General features: G+C 43.5%; 1 protein-coding gene across 1 annotated transcript in view; it reads left to right on the plus strand.

Annotated features, from left to right (window-relative positions):
• Positions 1-19,089, plus strand: part of NFATC2 (nuclear factor of activated T-cells, cytoplasmic, calcineurin-dependent 2) — a gene marked incomplete at its 3' end in the record, with an annotated part of 48,722 nt that overhangs the window by 28,728 nt on the left and 905 nt on the right. The window contains exons 6-10 of the mRNA XM_010139514.1: positions 1,777-1,917; positions 15,734-15,789; positions 16,705-16,831; positions 17,912-17,917; positions 18,383-19,078. Coding sequence (XP_010137816.1) covers positions 1,777-1,917; positions 15,734-15,789; positions 16,705-16,831; positions 17,912-17,917; positions 18,383-19,078 — 1,026 coding nt within the window. The remainder of the gene's footprint in view (positions 1-1,776; positions 1,918-15,733; positions 15,790-16,704; positions 16,832-17,911; positions 17,918-18,382; positions 19,079-19,089) is intronic.

Consider the following 19,089-nt stretch of genomic DNA (forward strand, 5'->3'; position numbering starts at 1 on the left):
GGAATTAATCATACAGTCACGTGAAAGAAATTAGCAGCTTCTGTGAAAATGATCTGAATATATATTCTTAATTGGCAGTATCTTAGCCCAGCTGTTGTTATATATTTGAAGGGAACAATGAGTCATAAGGTTGTTTTAAATAGATTTTAAAAAATACCTCTCAGGCAGCACAAGAAAGTTATAAATATTGAATAATCTATATTTTTAACAAGAGCAAAAATTCTGAGTCATGGCAGGCAACAAGGGTTCAGCCGAGCTTGTCCTTGCTAGAAAAGTTGCTCCCTCCTTCTACAGAGGACTGTCTGAAATGCTTAATGCTTGTGTTTTCCCACCAAATATTCTAGCATTTTCTTCATGTGGTGAGAGAATTTGTACAGCTCTCACCCTGGCCAAGAGCTGTTGGGTTTTTGGCTTTCTGAAGGCCGTACAGCAGTGAAAGGGTGCCGGAACCAGGTCACAGAAAGCCCAGCCTTGCCTGTGCAAGTGGAGGGTCAGCACTCAACACACAGCGTAACGTTTCCTGATTTTTGGCTCAGCAGCCAGCGGTGTTCAATGAAGGGAAGGCACAAGCGCTCAGGGTTTCTTGGGAGCAGACTCTTTGTCAGAGAAAGTTAAAATCCAGCCAAGGCAGCTGTTAAATAAATGATCGACATCCTCTAGAGGCCTTTCCAGTTGAGGTGGATGAATCTGGAGGAATTTGAGTGCAGGTCATGAACTCACAGTTCGGACCCAAAGTGCTGCCCACCTGGTCTGGTCTCGGGGAAGCTCATGATGTTTTCCAGCTGTTAGGGAACAATTCTTGCATCTTCGCTTTCTTCAGCTCCTGCCGCTTGTTAGCAGATAGTTGGAATGGGCTTGCGGGAGTGGTGACCAGGATTCTCCGAAGCTTTTCTGACCGTGCAAATGGCTGTTTTAATGGGATGAGAGGAAAGTAGGAGGAGAGATGGTGCTGTTCTGTTTTTCTGGCTGGGGAAAGAGACAAGAAGTTGCCAAAGTCACGCTCCAAGTTTGTGGCCAAGAACACTAAAGACCTTAGAAATCCTTGATCGTGTACATGCCCATCTGGATTCCACCCTAACGTTTCTTTCCTTGCCTTTTATAATCAAACTCAGTCTGCTGCACAGGGCTCTGCTCCTCAGATGTTCAGGCCTCTGCAAAACGGGCTTGCAAAAAGCCCGGGCTGCAGCAGTCCTGGTGTGACCCCTCCTGCTGGCAGAGGCGGCTTTGTGATTGCCCCTCTTGCCACGTGCACAAGGCTTGGTGCCCGCACATGGAGACGATGCTTTTGTTGGCAAACGTACTGTTCCAGGCCCAGGGTAGTCCCTGTGCTGTAGGAGCCAGTGGGCTTTTGTAGAAGAGGGTTATTTTTATTTTTTTTTCTGAAGGAATTCAGTGTTATTCAGTGGAATCCTCTCTGCAGGTGGAATTTTTGGGCTCCAGGGCTGTAGTGTGCCTGCACTTGAAAATTTGGCCATTTATTTGGAAACAGACATGGGCAAGTTCCAGCTCATTCATCCAAGCTGTCCTTTCTCAAGGACAAGGAGTAAGGCCAGCACAGCTGAAACGCTGCAGCCAGCTCCTGAATGTTTCCAAATAAAATGCCTTGAGTAAGTTTATTTTTCCCTCTCAAACCTAAATTTAGCACCCTGGAGAAGCTGCTTTGGCAGGCAATGGATGGTAACGATGACAAGATCGATCTGTGGACAGTTCTGGGAAGATTTGGAAAGTCCTGGTAAAACAGAGTTGGTTTCATTCATGTCTGCAATTTGTCCACAGCCCAAAGGTCTGCTCATGAACTTCCAATGGTTGAAAGACAAGACATTGATAGCTGCCTGGTTTATGGAGGACAACAGATGATCCTGACTGGACAAAACTTCACACCAGAGTCCAAGGTGGTGTTTATGGAAAAAACAGCAGGTAAGGCCGTTTGTTTCTCATTTCCTTGATGGGATAAGGTAGATCTGTAGTGCTGTTGTGTTTCATGGTCTCATCCTAAGTTTTGTGCTTGTGAGTAACTCTACTCAAGTGAGTAATACTGTTCAAAGTCATGTAAGTAATCCCAGTGTTATCAAAGAAATGGGATGACCATTAGGTGTTGTTCTATGCTTGTTCAGCCTCATGTTTAGTGAATGCTAGGGTAAAAATCATAATTAAAATGAAATGAACTTATTTTTATTGATGTGAACTGCAGGCAAAGATTTTGTTTTCTTCTGTTTAGATGTCTGTGAGGGGAAATATGCATAACGTGTATTTTTATATCAAAGTGAAATTATTTTTATAGACATACTGAGACACATATATTCCATATTTTTAAGATATTTTTATATAGACTCAGACTGTAGCGAAACAAATCAGTTTCCGCTCAAAGAGAAAAGACCTCTGTTACACCCCAGTGCTACTTTTTTTCCAGTAAAACTGGCAGAATCTGTTTTAAAGCAGCAGAGTTTCCAGGTAATCTTGCTAGCTCTTGAGCAGCCATGAAGGGGGAATGAGTGGCAGGTTGTAGATTCTGTCTCTTTTCATCTTGTCTGCTCAGTTGCTTGTCTTGCACAGAGCCAGTGCAAGATGGTCCCAAGCCCTGCTTGCTGTTGGATGAATATAAATAAATAATAGGAATAGGAGTATTTATTTAAAAAGTTATTTAGTTGCCTAGCATCACCTCTACAGCCTTTCCTGAGCCCTCTGTATTGTGTTTTCATAATGACATGCTAGAATAGACTCTTGATGCCTAACTGGAAGAATACCTGTCCTCAGAACACTTCCTTAGCATGATCTAATGGTTAAGGTGGGCAGCAGAAATCTGGGTTTTCTTGTTTACAGGAGAAAATGCAAACAAACGCATTCTGCTGTAGTTAGTTACCTGTTTTTTCAGAGCTGAATTGTTTCTTTTCTAACACCGTGCACATGCAGGCATTTCATCTCACCTCACGAAGCCGTATGTGTATTTTATTGGATTGTTCTAAGCCTTTTGCAAGGGGACACTTGTTTCGTTGTAAATGGCCTCAACTCATTTAACTTACCCTTCACTAGACATGATTTTTGTGTTCTAAATACTGCGCTTGGCAAGGAGAATAACAAGGACCAGGGATCAAAAAAGCGTTTTGCAATTATGAAGGGCCAGACTCTGCTGTCCTTTACTCCTGTTATTTCAGTGAGACAAAGGACTATGCAATATCAAAAGGCATCGGTCTATTTTGTGTAAACTTTGTGTTTGCTTTGTGCTTTTAAGAAAACAGGTTGCTCCTAGGTTTTCTGTCAGTACACTAAGGTAGAGGCAGCTTAAACAACATATCCAGTGACTTGCAAGGGATTTAAGAAATTGCATCACCCAAGTGAACTGCATATGTATGATTTATGGGGTAATGCCTTTGGCAAAAAGTAAGAATTGAGCCAAAAATTAATGTATCTGGGCATTAGCTGGTGAAACGGGAGAAAAATAAGCGTGCTGTGGGTCTCAGTTTCTTCCCACACCACCAGCAAGCCATGCTACTTCACTGCAAGAATGAAAGGCTCTGGGCCTCTGAACTGTGAAGGTTCCGGGGAGCCTGTGCAGTCAGAGCAGTTTTATTGGCACCCCACCCCGTATTTCCTTTTGAGCCCGTGTATTAATTCCTTCCCACTGTGCTGCCGCTGTTCCGTCGATGTCAGTGAATCGTGAAGGTGCAGGGGAACATGCTTGGCAGCCTGCGACGTTACCTGTCCCAAGAGTGCAGTAACTAAAGGAGATGATACACTAAAAGGAGGTAGCTCTTAATGCCATGTCGAGGAAACATCCAAACCGCCTTGCCCCTATTTCCATACAAGAGCAGAGAAGGCTCTGGCTGGAATAGATGTTAGAAAGTGAAAAGAACAACAACATTTCCACACTAAATCTAAAGCTTTTCTTCACTGCTAGGGAAACTCCTTTTTATTTTTTTTTTCTTTCTTTGTTTTACCTGTTGGTAGTGGAGAGGCATGACTTATCCCAGCGGCAGTGCCCAGTCTGGAGCAGGGATTTGCATGCCGGTGTTCCGTATCGTGCCTTCCCCCCTGCCCCTTGGCCTCTGCAGGCAGTCTCAGTCTGCTGGACTTTGAATAAAGATTGGCAGAGAGGGAATTTAGAGGATGGCAGGCCCACAGTCAGATCTTTGGTCTGAATTGGAAGTCTTACGTAGTTTGCAGTGAGTTATCTGGGGGCTCTGCTGAAGGTGAGCTTGTTTGCTGTGTATCCATGCACTGTTCTACAATGTAGCGATACCTCTTACAGATATGCCTTGAAGTGCTTTTAAGTGAACATCACTTTCTCTAATAGGTGTGTCTTAAGTTGAGGAAGGTTCAGGAGCTGAGCTGGATATACAAATCATGTAGGAGCTGATCAGACTCTCTCTGACTGCAGCAGGTTGAGAATTAAGCCTTTGTGCTTGGGCTGCCAGAGGTTAATGAGTGTCCAAGCTTGCCTGAAAATTAGGATCTTACGTACCTGTGACTTTCAGCTTCCCTCTTTATAAACTGTAGACAACTTTAATTATCATTGCTGTGTTGATGCTTAGTCGTCCATGTATTAGGTTGCGTGAACAAAGGGCTATTTCTGCCGCCTCATTTATCAACTAGAAATGTCACTGGGTGGAAGGAGGAGGTGGATCCTCTGCTCGCCTCGGAGAGCTCGCTCGCTGCAGATCCGATTGCGCAGCACCTTGCAAAAAGTGCAGATAAGCTGCTCAGGAGCAAAGTAAGCCACAATAAACATGTGAGTGGGTGGAGAGTGCATCACTGGCGTGACCCTGTCATTGTTTCGCCCTCTTCCAAAGCACGATGCTGCCCCGGGGAGCCTGTGAAAGAATCTCACCTTTGTGAAGGCAGGAAGATGCACCAAGCTCGCGGGGGAAACATGGTTTTCTTAGAGTTTCGTTTTAACAGTCACAAGCCTTGTCTGTGCTAGCAAGTGGTATTTGATTTCCCACTTTCGCCACCAATTTCAGCTCTGCTAGTAATGACAAGGGTGAGAGCAGTAGCGTGGATAACCGTCTATGGCTTTTGGTGTGCCAGAAGAGCTTCTTGTCTTGGCTTGTTTGTCCAGTGTTTAAGATGAGAGTAGCAAGGCCCTTTTCTCCCCAGGAATCTTTGTGCAGTGAGATATTCTCCTGGTAATCGTTTCACAGACTCCAGAGTCTGGGTGCGCCTTGAGTGTGGGCCTGGATCGGTGTCTGCAGGGAGGCGGCAGTCGGTGTGCCTTACAAAACAGAGGAAGCTGCTTTAGGGGCTCACAATTGTAAGTGAGGTTTTGTTCCTCAGACACTCAAAACCGATTTCCATTTTCGCTGGGTTTTGTAGGCAGTTCTTCACTCATTACTAGCCACACAGAGAAACGTAGAACTGTTCATATTTGTGACCAAAACACAACGTGCTTCTAAGAACCATAATGAACAGATTTTATTTCTCTGTGGCACAGCATTACAGACACATATTTTTCCCACTAGAAATACCTGGAAAATAAAGAGTATTCCCCAAATTATGCTGGGGTATCATTATGAAAATAACTGCCTTATATGACATGAACTACAAACCATTGCAATGAGCTCGCCGGTGAGAAGTCTGTAAAAGTCTCTTATTTTAGGCTTGTGACAGGAAATGGCAGCGGAAGGCGAACTGCAGGGGCTGGAGCTCTGTGTGAGCAAGGGGAGAAGGTAGTCGTGTTTGAAATGCTGATGCATAAATGGTGTTACTTTTCTTAATGATAAAGTTGATCAACATGCAAGCATTATAGTTTTGAGTTCTTTTTAAGGTTACCTCTTCCTGGTGATAGGTTGTAATCTGTAGCTGCTGTAAGCCAGGGGAACTCATGTATTTGATACGGTCCGTCCAGCACAAAAGCAGAGTTTGGCTGAAGAAGTTTCGAGATCTGAATTCAGAAACACATAACTGAGCCCAGGTAAATAAAAATAGGTCAGGGAAAGCACCTAGGTTGGATTGTATAGATAGAAATTTTTGAAGTGCTTGTATTCTTTTAATTTTGATCTGGAAGAGAGAGCTTGAAAAGCAGTCTTACGACTGTCAAGGATTTGGAATATGCTAAAGGTCAAGCTTGTTAGTGTTTGGTTGGGGCCCAAATCTTCCAATGCAGCTAAAAAAAGAATAGGTTTGGAATTCCCCCTTTTATTTGTTTTAATTGTCATGTAATAATTTGCAAGTCAGATGTTGGTTGTTTTGTGTTTACTCCCATTTGTGTACTGGTTACTGCTGCTTTGCTGTGAGTGATAGAGGAGCTTCATGTTTCCCTGGGAGAAAAGTGCAAATGGACTGTGCTTTCCCCTGCCAAACTCTTATGGTGGCCACATGGACATCATGAATCACTGCTAGTACAATGTGGGTGGTGGAGGAACAACCCAAACAGAAAGTGTATATCTTTGGAGTGGATCCACCATGAATCTTTCAATTCGTCTGTGCAATGTGAAGAGAGGAGGTGGTGCTCTTTCTGCCCTTTGAACTGATGCAGTTGCCAAGCACTCTGAAGTATGGACTCTCAAAGTCCGTTTGACAAAAACAAATCTTTCCAGCTCTAGATTCAAGTAATGGAGTTCTGGTTTCTTTTTCCCTTGGGTTTTTGCATGTCTGTCACATCAGTGATATTTTTGTGACAGTGGGTTCTTCAGGACACCAGTAGTTAGAGCAGGTGCGCTTGAACACAGTTCAGTGTCTGTCTGCTGGTTTCAGGAGAGCTCAGGGCAGCTTCAGGACCATTGTGTTCAGTGTGTTGGTGGCGAGTTGAGGCTTTCATCTGCACAACGCCCAAAGTGCTGCATCTGAATGGAGACACTTGCCTCCATGCCCCAAAACCAAACACAGAGCCTGTGCTGGTGTCCACTGCCAAGACCCACAAGCCTTTCTTCTTCCCTCTGTCTTGTTCTATCTTGTACCTCCTCTGGCTCCATCCTGTATCCCCTTTACCATACTGGGTGGCTTTGCGAAAATACCTGAATTATGATTCTCAGAGTTTGTTGCTTCAGGTACAGCAGTAGCATTCACACCTTCACACACAGCAGGAACGGTATCACGTTGCTTGAGGTGTGCATCAGGCATCCTGCCTGTGCCCATCCTCCGTACCTGCTTTATCCCAGTATATTCATCTACACCCCTTGCAGTGGATTGCCTGTCACCGGAATAACAGTAATGTTAACAACTGTTCCGATGATAGCTGTGCTACTTCGCGGTGTCTCTCTGATTTCCATTACTTCCATACATCTCATTGCAGTTGTGCTTTATTTTAACTCGGGGCAAATAAATCAATTTCTTCAAAACATGTTACTGTCACTTTTAGAAGCAAACAAGCAGGCTTTAGGGTGATTTTGCTCTCATACTTGCACCGTTCAGAATTCCTGCTCCATCACAACAGTGCTTTCTAGTTTTGAAATTTCCACTCTCTAGAAAAAGTCTCTATAAAGCATAATAAATTGGACCCAGTGATGCTATCAATCTTCCTGTACCTCTCGCTGCAAAAGTTAAAAGGAAATCACAGCTCCTAGAAGGGCTTTATATTCACAACTTAGAGCTGGCGATAGTGATTGTTTGTTAAACGTATATCTAGATATAGTTAAAATGCACAATAGGTTTTTAAAAATGCAGAAAATTAAGAGTTTATAGTTTCTTACATCACTCCCTTCTGGCCTGCAGCTGCAGCAAGAACTCAATACTTCTGGGTGTTTGAGCGTGGGACTTGCTTATGAAAAGCAGCCAGACTTCAGTGAAATGGGGTAAATCGCTTGCTAGTGGGGTGTGGGAGTCTTCTGGAATCAGTTCTGGAATCAGCTATACACTGCCAGGCGACAATGGGAAGAGAGGAGCAGCCTTGACAAGCAAGGGGTAGAAGGAGTGATGTTTTACCTTGAGCCGAAGCTCCTGGGGAGGCTGAGTCTGCAGGAACTGTTGCCCCAGACCCATGAATCCCAAGGCAGTTACTCACTGACGTTGTATCCTAAGTAAAGCCACTATTGCAAGTGTTCTTTTATGCAATAAACGCCTTTTACAGCTCATATATATTGTAATTGTATAAGCTGATCCATATCTGCTCAAAATCAGCCAAACGGCTGGAAACGCGGAACAGTCTTCTGGCCAGGACAATTCACTGTGGGACCTGTGGTGGGATGGCGTTATGGTGCGTGTAATGTGACTAGAAGGTGGCTTGTGTCTTGGCTTTGATGGTAGTGAGGATCCAGGGCTGAGGATCATTGTCTTTTGTGGGAAATATGAAAATAAGACTGCCTACAGCAATGTTCCTCTTTTCTGTTGTGTCAAGTCTGAAATTTCTCACCATGTCCCAAACAGGGAACTAGTCTGACAGTTTCATGAATGATCAAAAAACTCCTGGGGAATGCAAAAAATAGCAAACTATTTTCAACAGTTATTTCTTTGAACTTAATGATGCAAAATTAATGATGCAATTTTCTCAGGCAAATTAAAGATAAAAAAGACACCAAAAAACCTTTAAAAAACTTACAATTTTCCCCCAGATCCATCTAAAAGAGATGTCTGCTATTTGACCCCAGTAAACAACTTTAAATATTTAATGCAAGCTCCAAGCTCTAGTTCTCTCACTGAATTAATCAACTGAAATGGAGAACTTAGGTTATGGAGAATTGAGAGGAAAGGGACATAGCTTAGAACTAGGATCATAACTCCGTGACAGACACTGCTGAACGTGCCTTAAAATGTAGGTTTTGAAGGCACCTTATCCTGAGATAAAAGCTCAGCATCTGGGGAAAAGAACCCAAACTATTGTTTGTTTGGTTTTTTTAATGGGAGAGATGAGGAAAAAAGCAAAAATATCTGGGAATAGTTATAGATTTAGCAAAACTGCATTGTAATTAAATTTGTTTGGAACATTGAGGTTCTACAGGGGGTTATATGAAGTAAATTTGCTATCTTGCTCTTTTCTTGATAGTTTAGAAAGAGCGTTTTCTCTGCTCCACACAGTCAGTGGCCAGAGTCCAGCATTTAAAGCTGGAAGCATATCTTCTCCTCTTTAAACGTGCTGAGTGATGGGATGAACCAGGGGAATAAATTACAGATGTCTCTGTCGGGAGGCCCACCTGATTTTTGCATTAGCTAGAGGCGATCACCTTCCAGGTTAGCCTCCCCTCCTCGTGCCTTGCACCAAAGCAAGGCGGCAGCGAGGCGGGGTGCAGGGACTGCTCTCTGCAAAACGGTGTCAGAACTGCGAGGGATCAGGGAGGGCTTGTTCTCTTTGAGTTTTCTGTTTTGTTCTTTCTAAGCAAAAGAGGAAGGTGCCTCAGTAAATGTCACCGTTTAGGAGCAGCGACGAGTTACAAGTATTAATCAGGAGGGTTACAGATTGTCCTTTTTTTGCTGTGCAAATTAGAAAGTTTCAGGGTAAATGGGACACCTTTGCTTTTCCTTCCTATAGTAGCTGCTGAAAACAGCAAACCTTTCTGCCCACAGGTTTACCTCCTGGCTGGAATGTGCTGCCTGCCCCAGGTGTTCTTGTAATCCCATGGGGCAACTGTCAGATGTTAAACTGGGGATCCCAGAAAAACACTGCAAAACAGGAAAAAATCTAAGGATCACACACACAAAAATGCAAAAGAGTGTGGCTGCAGAAACGGAGTTGCCATAGCTGTTAGAGACTCAGTGAGACAGGGTGGAATCCAGTGTTTTGGAAGGTTTCCCTGTATGACACAAGATTTTGGAATTTTACAGCTGGTAAATCCTTATTAACACAGGCAGCCACTACTGGCCTGGATTCCCTGGCTCACTGTTTACTATGGGGGCGCCTGGTGGAAGTGTGCCTGGTCCTGATTATTCAGCTTTGAATCTTAATTGTTTAAAGCGAATATTAAAAAATAATAATTCATGGCATAAACAAAAGGGGAGAGACAAGCTCCCATCACCTGTTGACAGAAAACTGATCATGTAGAAAGCTGGCATGGGGAGTGGAATTCCCTATTCTCCCACTTAGTCATCGCATCCTGGTGTGACTCATTTTATTACATGGAGGTTCCCAGTGGTTTTATTTTGAGAGGAGCTTTTGTTTAATTATTTATACACACACAGAGACACACAAACACACACATAATCTTAAAAAAACCAACAAATCTATTTTGATGCAATGGCATAAGGAATCATTTGGAAGAGCTTTGGAATGTCAGACTGCCTCTGCTGTTTCACTACTCAACTACTGTGTTTATGTTTTATTTTAGCATGAATTGGATTCCTCAACAATAGATGGGGAGAAATCTCCTCTGGACTTGTTCTCACTGTGTAAAATGTCAGATCTGGGGCTGGGCTGGATGGTGGATGACTAATCCATTGGCCTTTTACCTCCCAGACCTTGACTTGTATCTTTGGCCTTGGTGACTCAAACTTATGTCCTCAGTGAAATGAAGGCGCTGGCCTCAGCTCATCATAAACAGAGCTTCATTAACTGTGGTGGGCAATCTTTCTTCATAAAGAAAAAGAAATCCATGGGAATCAAGCTCAGTGAAAAATTCAATAGCTCTACTTTTGTGAGTTGTAAATTCATTTATGCTATTCTGAAGTAAAACCTTAGAAAGAGGCAGCTGCTTAGGACCAGCTGCTGAGCAACCTCGCACTGATACGGAGCAGAATAACTTCCCATCTGAAATTAGAATTCATCCCTGAAAAGAGCCGTGGAGACTTTGTGTGAGGTTCCCCGAACCTGCCCAAAGTGGTGTCTGTTCTGCTGGAAAGCATTCATTGTTGTTTACTTCGTTCTTGGGGTGGCTCTAAAAAATCTCTGCTGTTTCCCAGTAGATGCCTGTCACCTACTGATGAAAGCTTGGCAGAGATAATCATTGCACTTCTTTGGACGCCCTTCCAAGGAACACAGTGAATACGGACAATTCACTGCAAGCCCGAGGGGAGCTCTGCAGTGGAGTCGGGGCAGCTCTCCCACTAGCTACTGGGCTCACTTTCCTTGGGGAATAGCAGGGTTTGCTGCCTGTGAAAAAGGTAACAGGTTGTTCATTAAGCAATTTGCGTAATGCTTGACTGAAAAGCAATGTACATTTTCAGGCATAAAATCCCATGCAGGCACAGAATCACAGACAGAGTCGGCACAATAGTGTACTTAGTCTTCAGCTGGAGAGAACTGCAAAGAAAATTTCCTGAACCTCTCAGTCCATCAGTCATGCTTGTTCAAATAAAGCAGTAAGTTTGTTTCTCTGCTAGTTACTGACCCCAAAGTCATGAGTAAGGGATCGTGAATAATGTGTAAAGGCTGTAACTGGTTCAGAAAACCTTTAATTGGCTAATTAAAAAAAGCCCTATAAGGGGCTGCAGAGAATCATCCAAAACGTTCCTAATGCAGACTGACATTTTGATTTTCCCCAAAGTTTGAAGCAAGACTTTTGGTATGATCACAGTTTGAGTTACAGAGGGTAGAATTACTTTCTTCCAACAACTCATTCATTCCTCCGAAGAGTGCTGACACAATCAGATCTCTCATCAGGGTTTAATGCTAAGTCTCATAGCCCTGCAGCAGCACAAAAGTCTCTATTTCCTGAACATTTCACTGACCTGTGGTGTTAAAGACTTGCCAACTAAGACAAACCATTAAATGAGCAGGGAACCACAACACACAGTGAAAATATTGCACGAGGCAGCCATGACTGGTAAGACCTCAGGGTCTAAATCTAAAAACATTTTATCATCTTTAGTGGAACTACTGCCCTTTTCAAGGATTGAATACCCCGTCGCGGAGGTAGAATTTGAGACACGCCACACACGTGGGCCTGGCACCAAGTTCCTGGGTGATACACGCGTGTACCGGGACACCCCTGCAGAGTTCTGGCTGCTGCGCGTCGCTGTCAGGGCAACCCAGCGCTAACAGCTATCCATACTTGTAAACTTTCGATTAAGTTATTAGTCAAGCTGGGGCTCAGTCTTGGTTTGCAAGCAGGGAGGGCACCGGTCTTTTGTCCCATTTATGGCAAGACAGAGTTACAGGGTAATTATGGCCAGAAGGGACCTCAGGAGGTTATTGAACGCAACCTCTTGCTCAAAGCAACATGTGTCTGCAGTGGTTAGGCACCACCTGGGTGGCAGCGCTGGTACTGGAGAAGGGGGCCTGCTTCAGCGTGCCCTGTGTCAGAGCGCGACACAGCTTGTGTTGCGGCTGTGCTCTCCCGTCATATCAGTATTATGAAAAATTCCATTTTTGCTGATGACTTTCTTCAAACACCCACTTCAATTTCCTCCTGAAAAATTCTCATTTATGCACATTCTAAAGATGACGTGTTGACAGTGGGATGCAAGTTTTCTCTGTTCAAAATTTCATCGAGTCAGTTTATTCCTCTGGCTTTCCACACTCTCTGAGTGTTGATAATCAGAAGATTTCTTTTCATTACCAGCAAAAAGGATAGATTAAAGTAGAGAGAGATTTCTGAATGTAGCTGTATTTTTAATTTTATTCACATCATCCTTCTGCCAAAAGCTCACCATAATGCGCATCTCCAGAAGGGTTAAAGGAAAGGCAAATATTGATTGCCTCAAGCTAAAGTTTGTACATTCACAACTGTAAAATTGAAGCAGTGAGACAGATGGAGCCGCATCATGATATTTATGCATAAAGGTCAGGGAGTGAGCTGCAGGGTGGTTGTATTCAACAGGTCTTTGGTGCTTAAAGAACAGGGGTTGCTGCTGCTGACAGATTTGTTAGAAACCTGTTTAGCTGCCACGAGCATGAATGTATCCAAACAGAAGCATCTATCATCATTAGAATGATAACCCCAAACACATCTATTTCTCGTTTGGTTGGGCTTATTCTTGTTCTTACTCTTAATCCCTGCAGACTTTGGACTCAGCCTAAACATCGTTTGATTTTTATAGTTGGCTTCATTAGCTTTTAGTGCAATTTCAGTGGCTCAGTTACTAAATCAAATCCACGATCACTGTGGTTGCAGATGCTTCACAGGCCTCGTGAATACGCCACATGACTTGGAGGCCCGTTTCGCCTTGATTTTATGCATTTGGGATCGACAAATCCTTTTTATTTTTACCTTCTTTGTGAAGTTAGTGCATCGTGATGTTTGTGAAGTTGTATCTGCACAGACCGTTTGAATTTAGCTGCACAGAAACTAAGATGAAAACATTCTGCTTGGAGGAAAACCAGTGTCAAATACTCCCTCTTGGCTGTCCTCGTCAGGACGTCTTTATATTGCATTGCCTAGACAGTTCCCAGTGTGTGTCTCTATCAGAGCTCCTATTTTATGACATTTTGTTGTTTCCTTTTCTCCTCTTTTCCTCAGAGTACTATAGAAGTTATATTTTGAGGTTTTTTGGGGGACATAGGGAGGCTCCTTAACACATGCTATGAGGGTTTCTTTTTGCAAAAATAATCTGGAAGAGGAATAGCCCCCTATTAAATACTTACTGCCTTGTCATCAGACAATGCACTTGGTATTTGCTGGGTTAAATCCCTGGTATTTGCTGTCTTCCCCCTTTCCCAAATCGTTTACCATTTTAACGATGGTGAAGAGCCAGCTGTGTTAGTAGGGGTGTAGATTTAACCTGCAACAGTCAGTCTAGAGCACTGGCCAAAGTGAATGCTTGTTGTTAAATACAGACGTGGTTTCCGTGCCTCTGCACAGCAGTCCTCTGGGACGTGAGGGCTAAAGAGCAGATCGGGCAAGAGCCTGTCGGCTCTAATCACACAGCTTGCTTAGGCTGCCTCCGCTCCAGCAGTCCGGCACTAATCCACCGGTGAGCGTAGAAAAGACAAGTGACTCACCGTGGGGGAAAATGAAACAGTTAAAGAAAAAAGAGGAGAGTCAGAATGATTTAGCGTTTTCTCCTTGCACCAGAATGCTGTGGCAGTAGCGGCATGAGGTATTGGAGGGCCCGAGTGCTCTCTCCCCTCTCTCCCCCTGTGGGGCTCTTCCTCACAGGTAACTGAGGGATGGAGCCAAGCTTCCAGCTGTTCCGCGGTTGCCTTCACATCCCCAGCGGGAAGGATCGGGGGTGAGCAGCCATGCTCACGCCATGAAGCAGCAGCTTGAGTTTCTCTCAGGGAGAGGCTTCCCGGAGAGCTGAGCACATCTGTCAGCTCATTGTCTGCGCAGAGCTGGGAACAAAGAGGAAAACAACAGAAAAAATGCAAAATGCATTTAAAAATACTCTTTCATTTCCCTTTTCGCCAGAAGCAGAAGTACTTAAATAACAGAGGACAAAAGCAGCTCTTGCAGAATTTCCAAGAATTGGGAAAAATAAAATGTCCTGTGAGAAGGACTGTTTTTAGGAGACTTCCACCCCTGTCCTGCCAGACCTGGGCGTGCAGTCTGGGGAACCCCGCAGAAATGCGCCCTGGAGCCGCCTCCCCCTCCCTAAAGCAAACATCAGCCTTGCAGCTGCAGTACTTCAAGTCACGTCGGTTCGTTTGGATGTGTGTCCCTATTCATTTTAAAATTAAGCTTTCAGAAAGGTATGAGGCAATTTTTTTCCCATCCATATTTTTCTTTTGCAAATTGCCTGGCTAGAAGGCTCAGCAGAATATAAAAATCAAAGGGGTAGAGATTAAAATCTAAACAAACAAAACAAAAAAGTAATAAGGAAGGCATTGCTGAAGGATGTTTCTGGGAGTTGTGAGCGACAGTAAATTTAGGAAATATTTGTAGCCAGATGAAGCACCCAGTCTGTGTACAAATGTGCTGTCACTCCTGATGCACTCTTATAACACAGGGGTTACTTTGATGGTATTCCGTACAAGGGCATCAAATTTTATTTTCCTCTATGAATACAGTTTTGTGTAGCTCAGAATGGAGATGAGCTATATGGATGTAATTAAGAGCAGAAGGGCTTGCAGCGGTGCAGATGCAGAGGCTGTTGGACAAGCAATGAGGCACTTTTCCACTGAGTACGGTGAATACTTGGTGCTTCATAGTAGCTTCAGGACTGCCAGTGGCACTCCGTCACCGTCTGCAGTGGTGAGGCACTGACCCACTGTCGATGCCGGGCGTGTTCCTTGATCAGGGGAGATGTGTTGCTAGATATCATCTGCTGAGATTTCATATCGCATGTATAAGAAATGAGTGTAAATAGTAAGTGGGCACATGCATAACAGCAAACAAGCACTCTGTAGAGCTGGTTTCCCAATTATGGTGATGATCTGACCCCACTGAACTATTTCTAGAAAAACCTACGCTCCTGTGAGAATTCAGAGCATCTGCCAGTTTCACTATGCAGCACCTCTGAAAACCAGCCCTGAAGTGTTCAGTTTGCTTGCTTCCATCTCCATGCTCCCCCGAAGAGATCTGGGTTTTTAACTAGTCCTTCCTCCTTACCCACTCCACCGCTTGCCACGCTGTTGGGCAGCCATGTGGTCTTAGCTTAAAAGAGCAGAAAGTTCAGCTAAGCTGCTGACCAAATGTGACCATTAACAAGTTAGCTGACCTGCTGATGCTCTCATCTGTCAAGCTGGCTGAAATCAAGTCTGGTAAAAGGCAGATGTTGCACCTGTGCTGAATATGTCATCCTTCAGTTTGGGTAATTCCTACACAAACATTTAATTTTAATATATACGTAAGGCTTTTCCTGGTTAGAGAAGTGTTCATTGATATGCTTAAATTAAATGCTGTTGCTTCTGGTTAGGACTGGGAAGGTGCTTGAAGTTAAGTGTGTTTTGAGAGCTTTGCTAACTTGATGCCCTTAATTTGTCTCCTTTTTTAAAGTCAAACTTTATGATTTTAAAAAGTACAGTGAGGTTAATATCGTGATCTTCTTCTAGATGGGCAGCAGATCTGGGAAATGGAGGCCACAGTGGACAAAGATAAGAGCCAGCCTGTAAGTATGGGAAACACTGGATGTCCTCTCCCTGGGCTTCTCAGACAGCAAGTTGTATTCAAGGGGTAGTTTTCAAAGAGTGTCTCAAAAGCAGAAAGAGCAGCTAACTTACTGCTGTGATGAACAAATGTCAAGTGCTTCAGCAGTAGAAGTATTGCAAAAAGAATCTATTCATTTAGCAGTTACCCACAGCAAATTGAATAACTGCTGGATGTTGTGTTCTGGCAGAAGACTCTATTGTGCCAGCCCGGTCCTCTGCAGGATGCTGGCTATCCTGACTTCCTTTCGCCTGTATGGAAGTCTTGGGTACTCTGTACTTTGCAGGGCAGGATTTGTACTATAGTATTTAAAATGAACATTGATTTTTCAAGGGAATGAGCCTCTTTGTTCACTTTGCTTAATGGGACCTCACTGTAGTTGTTCAGTGCATTTAGGAGCTGGCACTTACATTGCCACGGGCCATGCCTGCCCTTGCGGAAGAGACCGGGAGACTCACTGTTAATTTCCATGGAAGCAGGATCCAGCCGTGTATAAGTGAAAAGCCTATAGAATAATCAAGTTTATTCTAATAAAAAGAGGGAATTCTGCAATACGTAATTCTTTATGAAGCAGCATTGCTCCATTAATGACCATTCTGTCTGTTTTAGATGTAGCTGAGACTCCTCTCTCTAAGTTCAGGACAACATCGACTGCAAGAGAGGATACAGTACATAAAAACCAGCTTCCTAGTACCAACAATCTAGTCTTTCACCACTTGTCCTTTTTTTCTTTTCTTTTTCTCATACCCTTCTTTATAGGGATGAATAGGAAGATTTCTCTTCTGTTATGGCTGGACTCCTAACAAGGGAGATGCATGCAAAAATCTCTGGTCAACCTCAGTTACTAACTCTACACTGTCACCTTTTGTGGTTTCAGAGCATGCTTTTTGTAGAAATACCAGAGTACCGTAACAAGCACATTCGCACGGCTGTGAAGGTGAATTTCTACGTCATCAATGGGAAAAGAAAAAGAAGCCAGCCCCAGCATTTTACCTATCACCCAGGTAATTCTCAAGGACAGAGCAACTTACAGCCTAGTTCTCATAAGCAAGATTTTACTTTCTGTTATGTTGTTTTCACGCCATTATTTGAGGATCTAAATTTTACTAATTTAATTCAGCAGAGTGTGGCTAAGCACTCAATAACTGGTTCAAAGGATGCATGTGATTTATGATCAGGAATTTGCCATAAATTCCAGGGGACATTTATCTTGGCAGTGGGCTGATGCTCCCCGTTCACTTGATGGACGTTTGCCAACAGTCTCAGTGGGAGCAGACGCAGTCTGTGATATGTTGTGACCCTGTGAAAACCATGAGCATTGCCTTCCCCGGCTGATGTGCGCAACAGTAAGATAACATCAGATCTGGGAAAGTAACAAGGGCTTGGTACGGAGGAAGAAGAGCAATATGTATTCTTCAGAATGAGGGTGGTTGAGAAAAATAGGAATGCTTTTCTGATGTTCTTCCTCTTGGGAATTGATGAGCCATGTCGCAAGAAATGCAAAAGAGTTACTAATGAGATTCCCAGAATTTCTCAGCTTTGGCCGGGAGAAAAATATTGTGAGAAAATCAGAGTATTGTGTTTGTGGAAACCAGAAAGCATAAAATAACAGTACCAGAGTTTATGCAAGCTTCAAAATGATGTCTTGATTTGACTTGTTTCTAAGGACAGGCAAACCATTCATTCTGATTCTTATTTTGGTCACCTCCAGCCTGAAAATCTCTGGTTCTCTCCCTGAATCTATGAACTGTGTAGGTTATCACCAGTGTGAAGGTTTTGTATAGCTGCTAAATTGATCTGCTATGGAATAGTATTGAGAAGTACGTACTATTTCAAAACGATCCCTAAAACAGACCGCTTCAGAGAAGGAATCCTTAGACTTCAAAAAAATAACCCTGTGGCACGACCATTACATGGCTTCCATTGTATGGTATTTCTGCACTGAGTGTTGGTGAAGATTTGACAAAAAAATCATTAGCAGTATGAGAATTTGTCTGTAGAGGACCATCATTTATCCACACCAAGAGTCAGACAACTCTTACCAAATCATGGTCTTCAAATGATGGTGTCACAGAGGTCTTCAGCTCACAGTACTGAGGTAGTTACATGCAGCAAGGGAACTGAAAAGAAAACTCTAAAATAGTTCAACTCTGCCTTTGGTCACTAGTTAAATGTTTGACAGAAAAACGAGAAGCTATTTATGTCATAGAATTTCTATTTATTGGGTCTTGCTTTGAGATGGAAGTACTACACAAAACACCTGTCTATGGCTTCTTATTTTGCTTATGTTCCAGAATGACCCTTAAATGAATTGAAATATGAGCTAAAGTAATAAATTTTTCAGTTTTTAGAACTTTGTGGTTAAATAGTTCATTACAGATTTTCAAGAACCTCTTAGTACAGAGTGATCTTAAGAGAGTCTCTGCCATGATTTATTGAACGAGCTCTCACAGGCAAATCTTGTAAACAGCTTAAGTCTCTTGTTACTTCAAGGAAAACCTCTCTGTTTCTCATAAGCTTGTAACGAATAATGTCCTTTGCATGCTTTGTTCTAGTACCATCAATCAAAACAGAGCCCATTGATGACTATGATCCAGCCTTAATCTGCAATACAGTACACAGTGGTCTGGGAACAGTAACACAGCCTTACTATTCACAGCATACAATGGTCACCGAATCCCCTTCCTGTCTTGTGGCCACTATGGCTCCTTGCCAGCAGTTGCGCTCAAGCCTTTCTTCTCCTGATTCTCGATACCATCAGCAGAATCCAGCCGCTGTAATATACCAAAGGAGCAAGAGCCTTAGCCCGAGCCAACTTGGCTACCAGCAATCCAATTTGATGGCTACACCAGTTGCTATTTCAGATGCCCATAGGTCAGTACTGGTGCATGCTGGATCTCCAGGCCAGACTTCAGCAGTGCTCCACCACTCTCCAGGCAACCAACAGTCTTCTCCAGTGATTCACTATTCTCCGACCAACCAGCAGCTGAGGTGTGGAAGTCACCAAGAATTTCAGCACATCATGTGCTGTGAAAATTTTACATCCAATGTTGCAAGATCCAGCCAGCCCCAGGTCAGTCAAGCACAAAGATTAAGCCCGAGTTCGTATCCTACCGTGATTCAGCAGCAGACAGCCTCAGGTCAGCGAGCAGCCAAAAATGGACCACCAGTTAGTGACCAAAAAGAAGTGTTACCAGCTGGAGTCACTATTAAACAGGAACAGAATCTGGACCAAGCATATCTGGATGATGGTAAGCACCGC

This window comes from Buceros rhinoceros, unplaced genomic scaffold (genome assembly GCF_000710305.1).
Source record: "Buceros rhinoceros silvestris isolate BGI_N320 unplaced genomic scaffold, ASM71030v1 scaffold31597, whole genome shotgun sequence".
NCBI lineage: Eukaryota > Metazoa > Chordata > Aves > Bucerotiformes > Bucerotidae > Buceros > Buceros rhinoceros.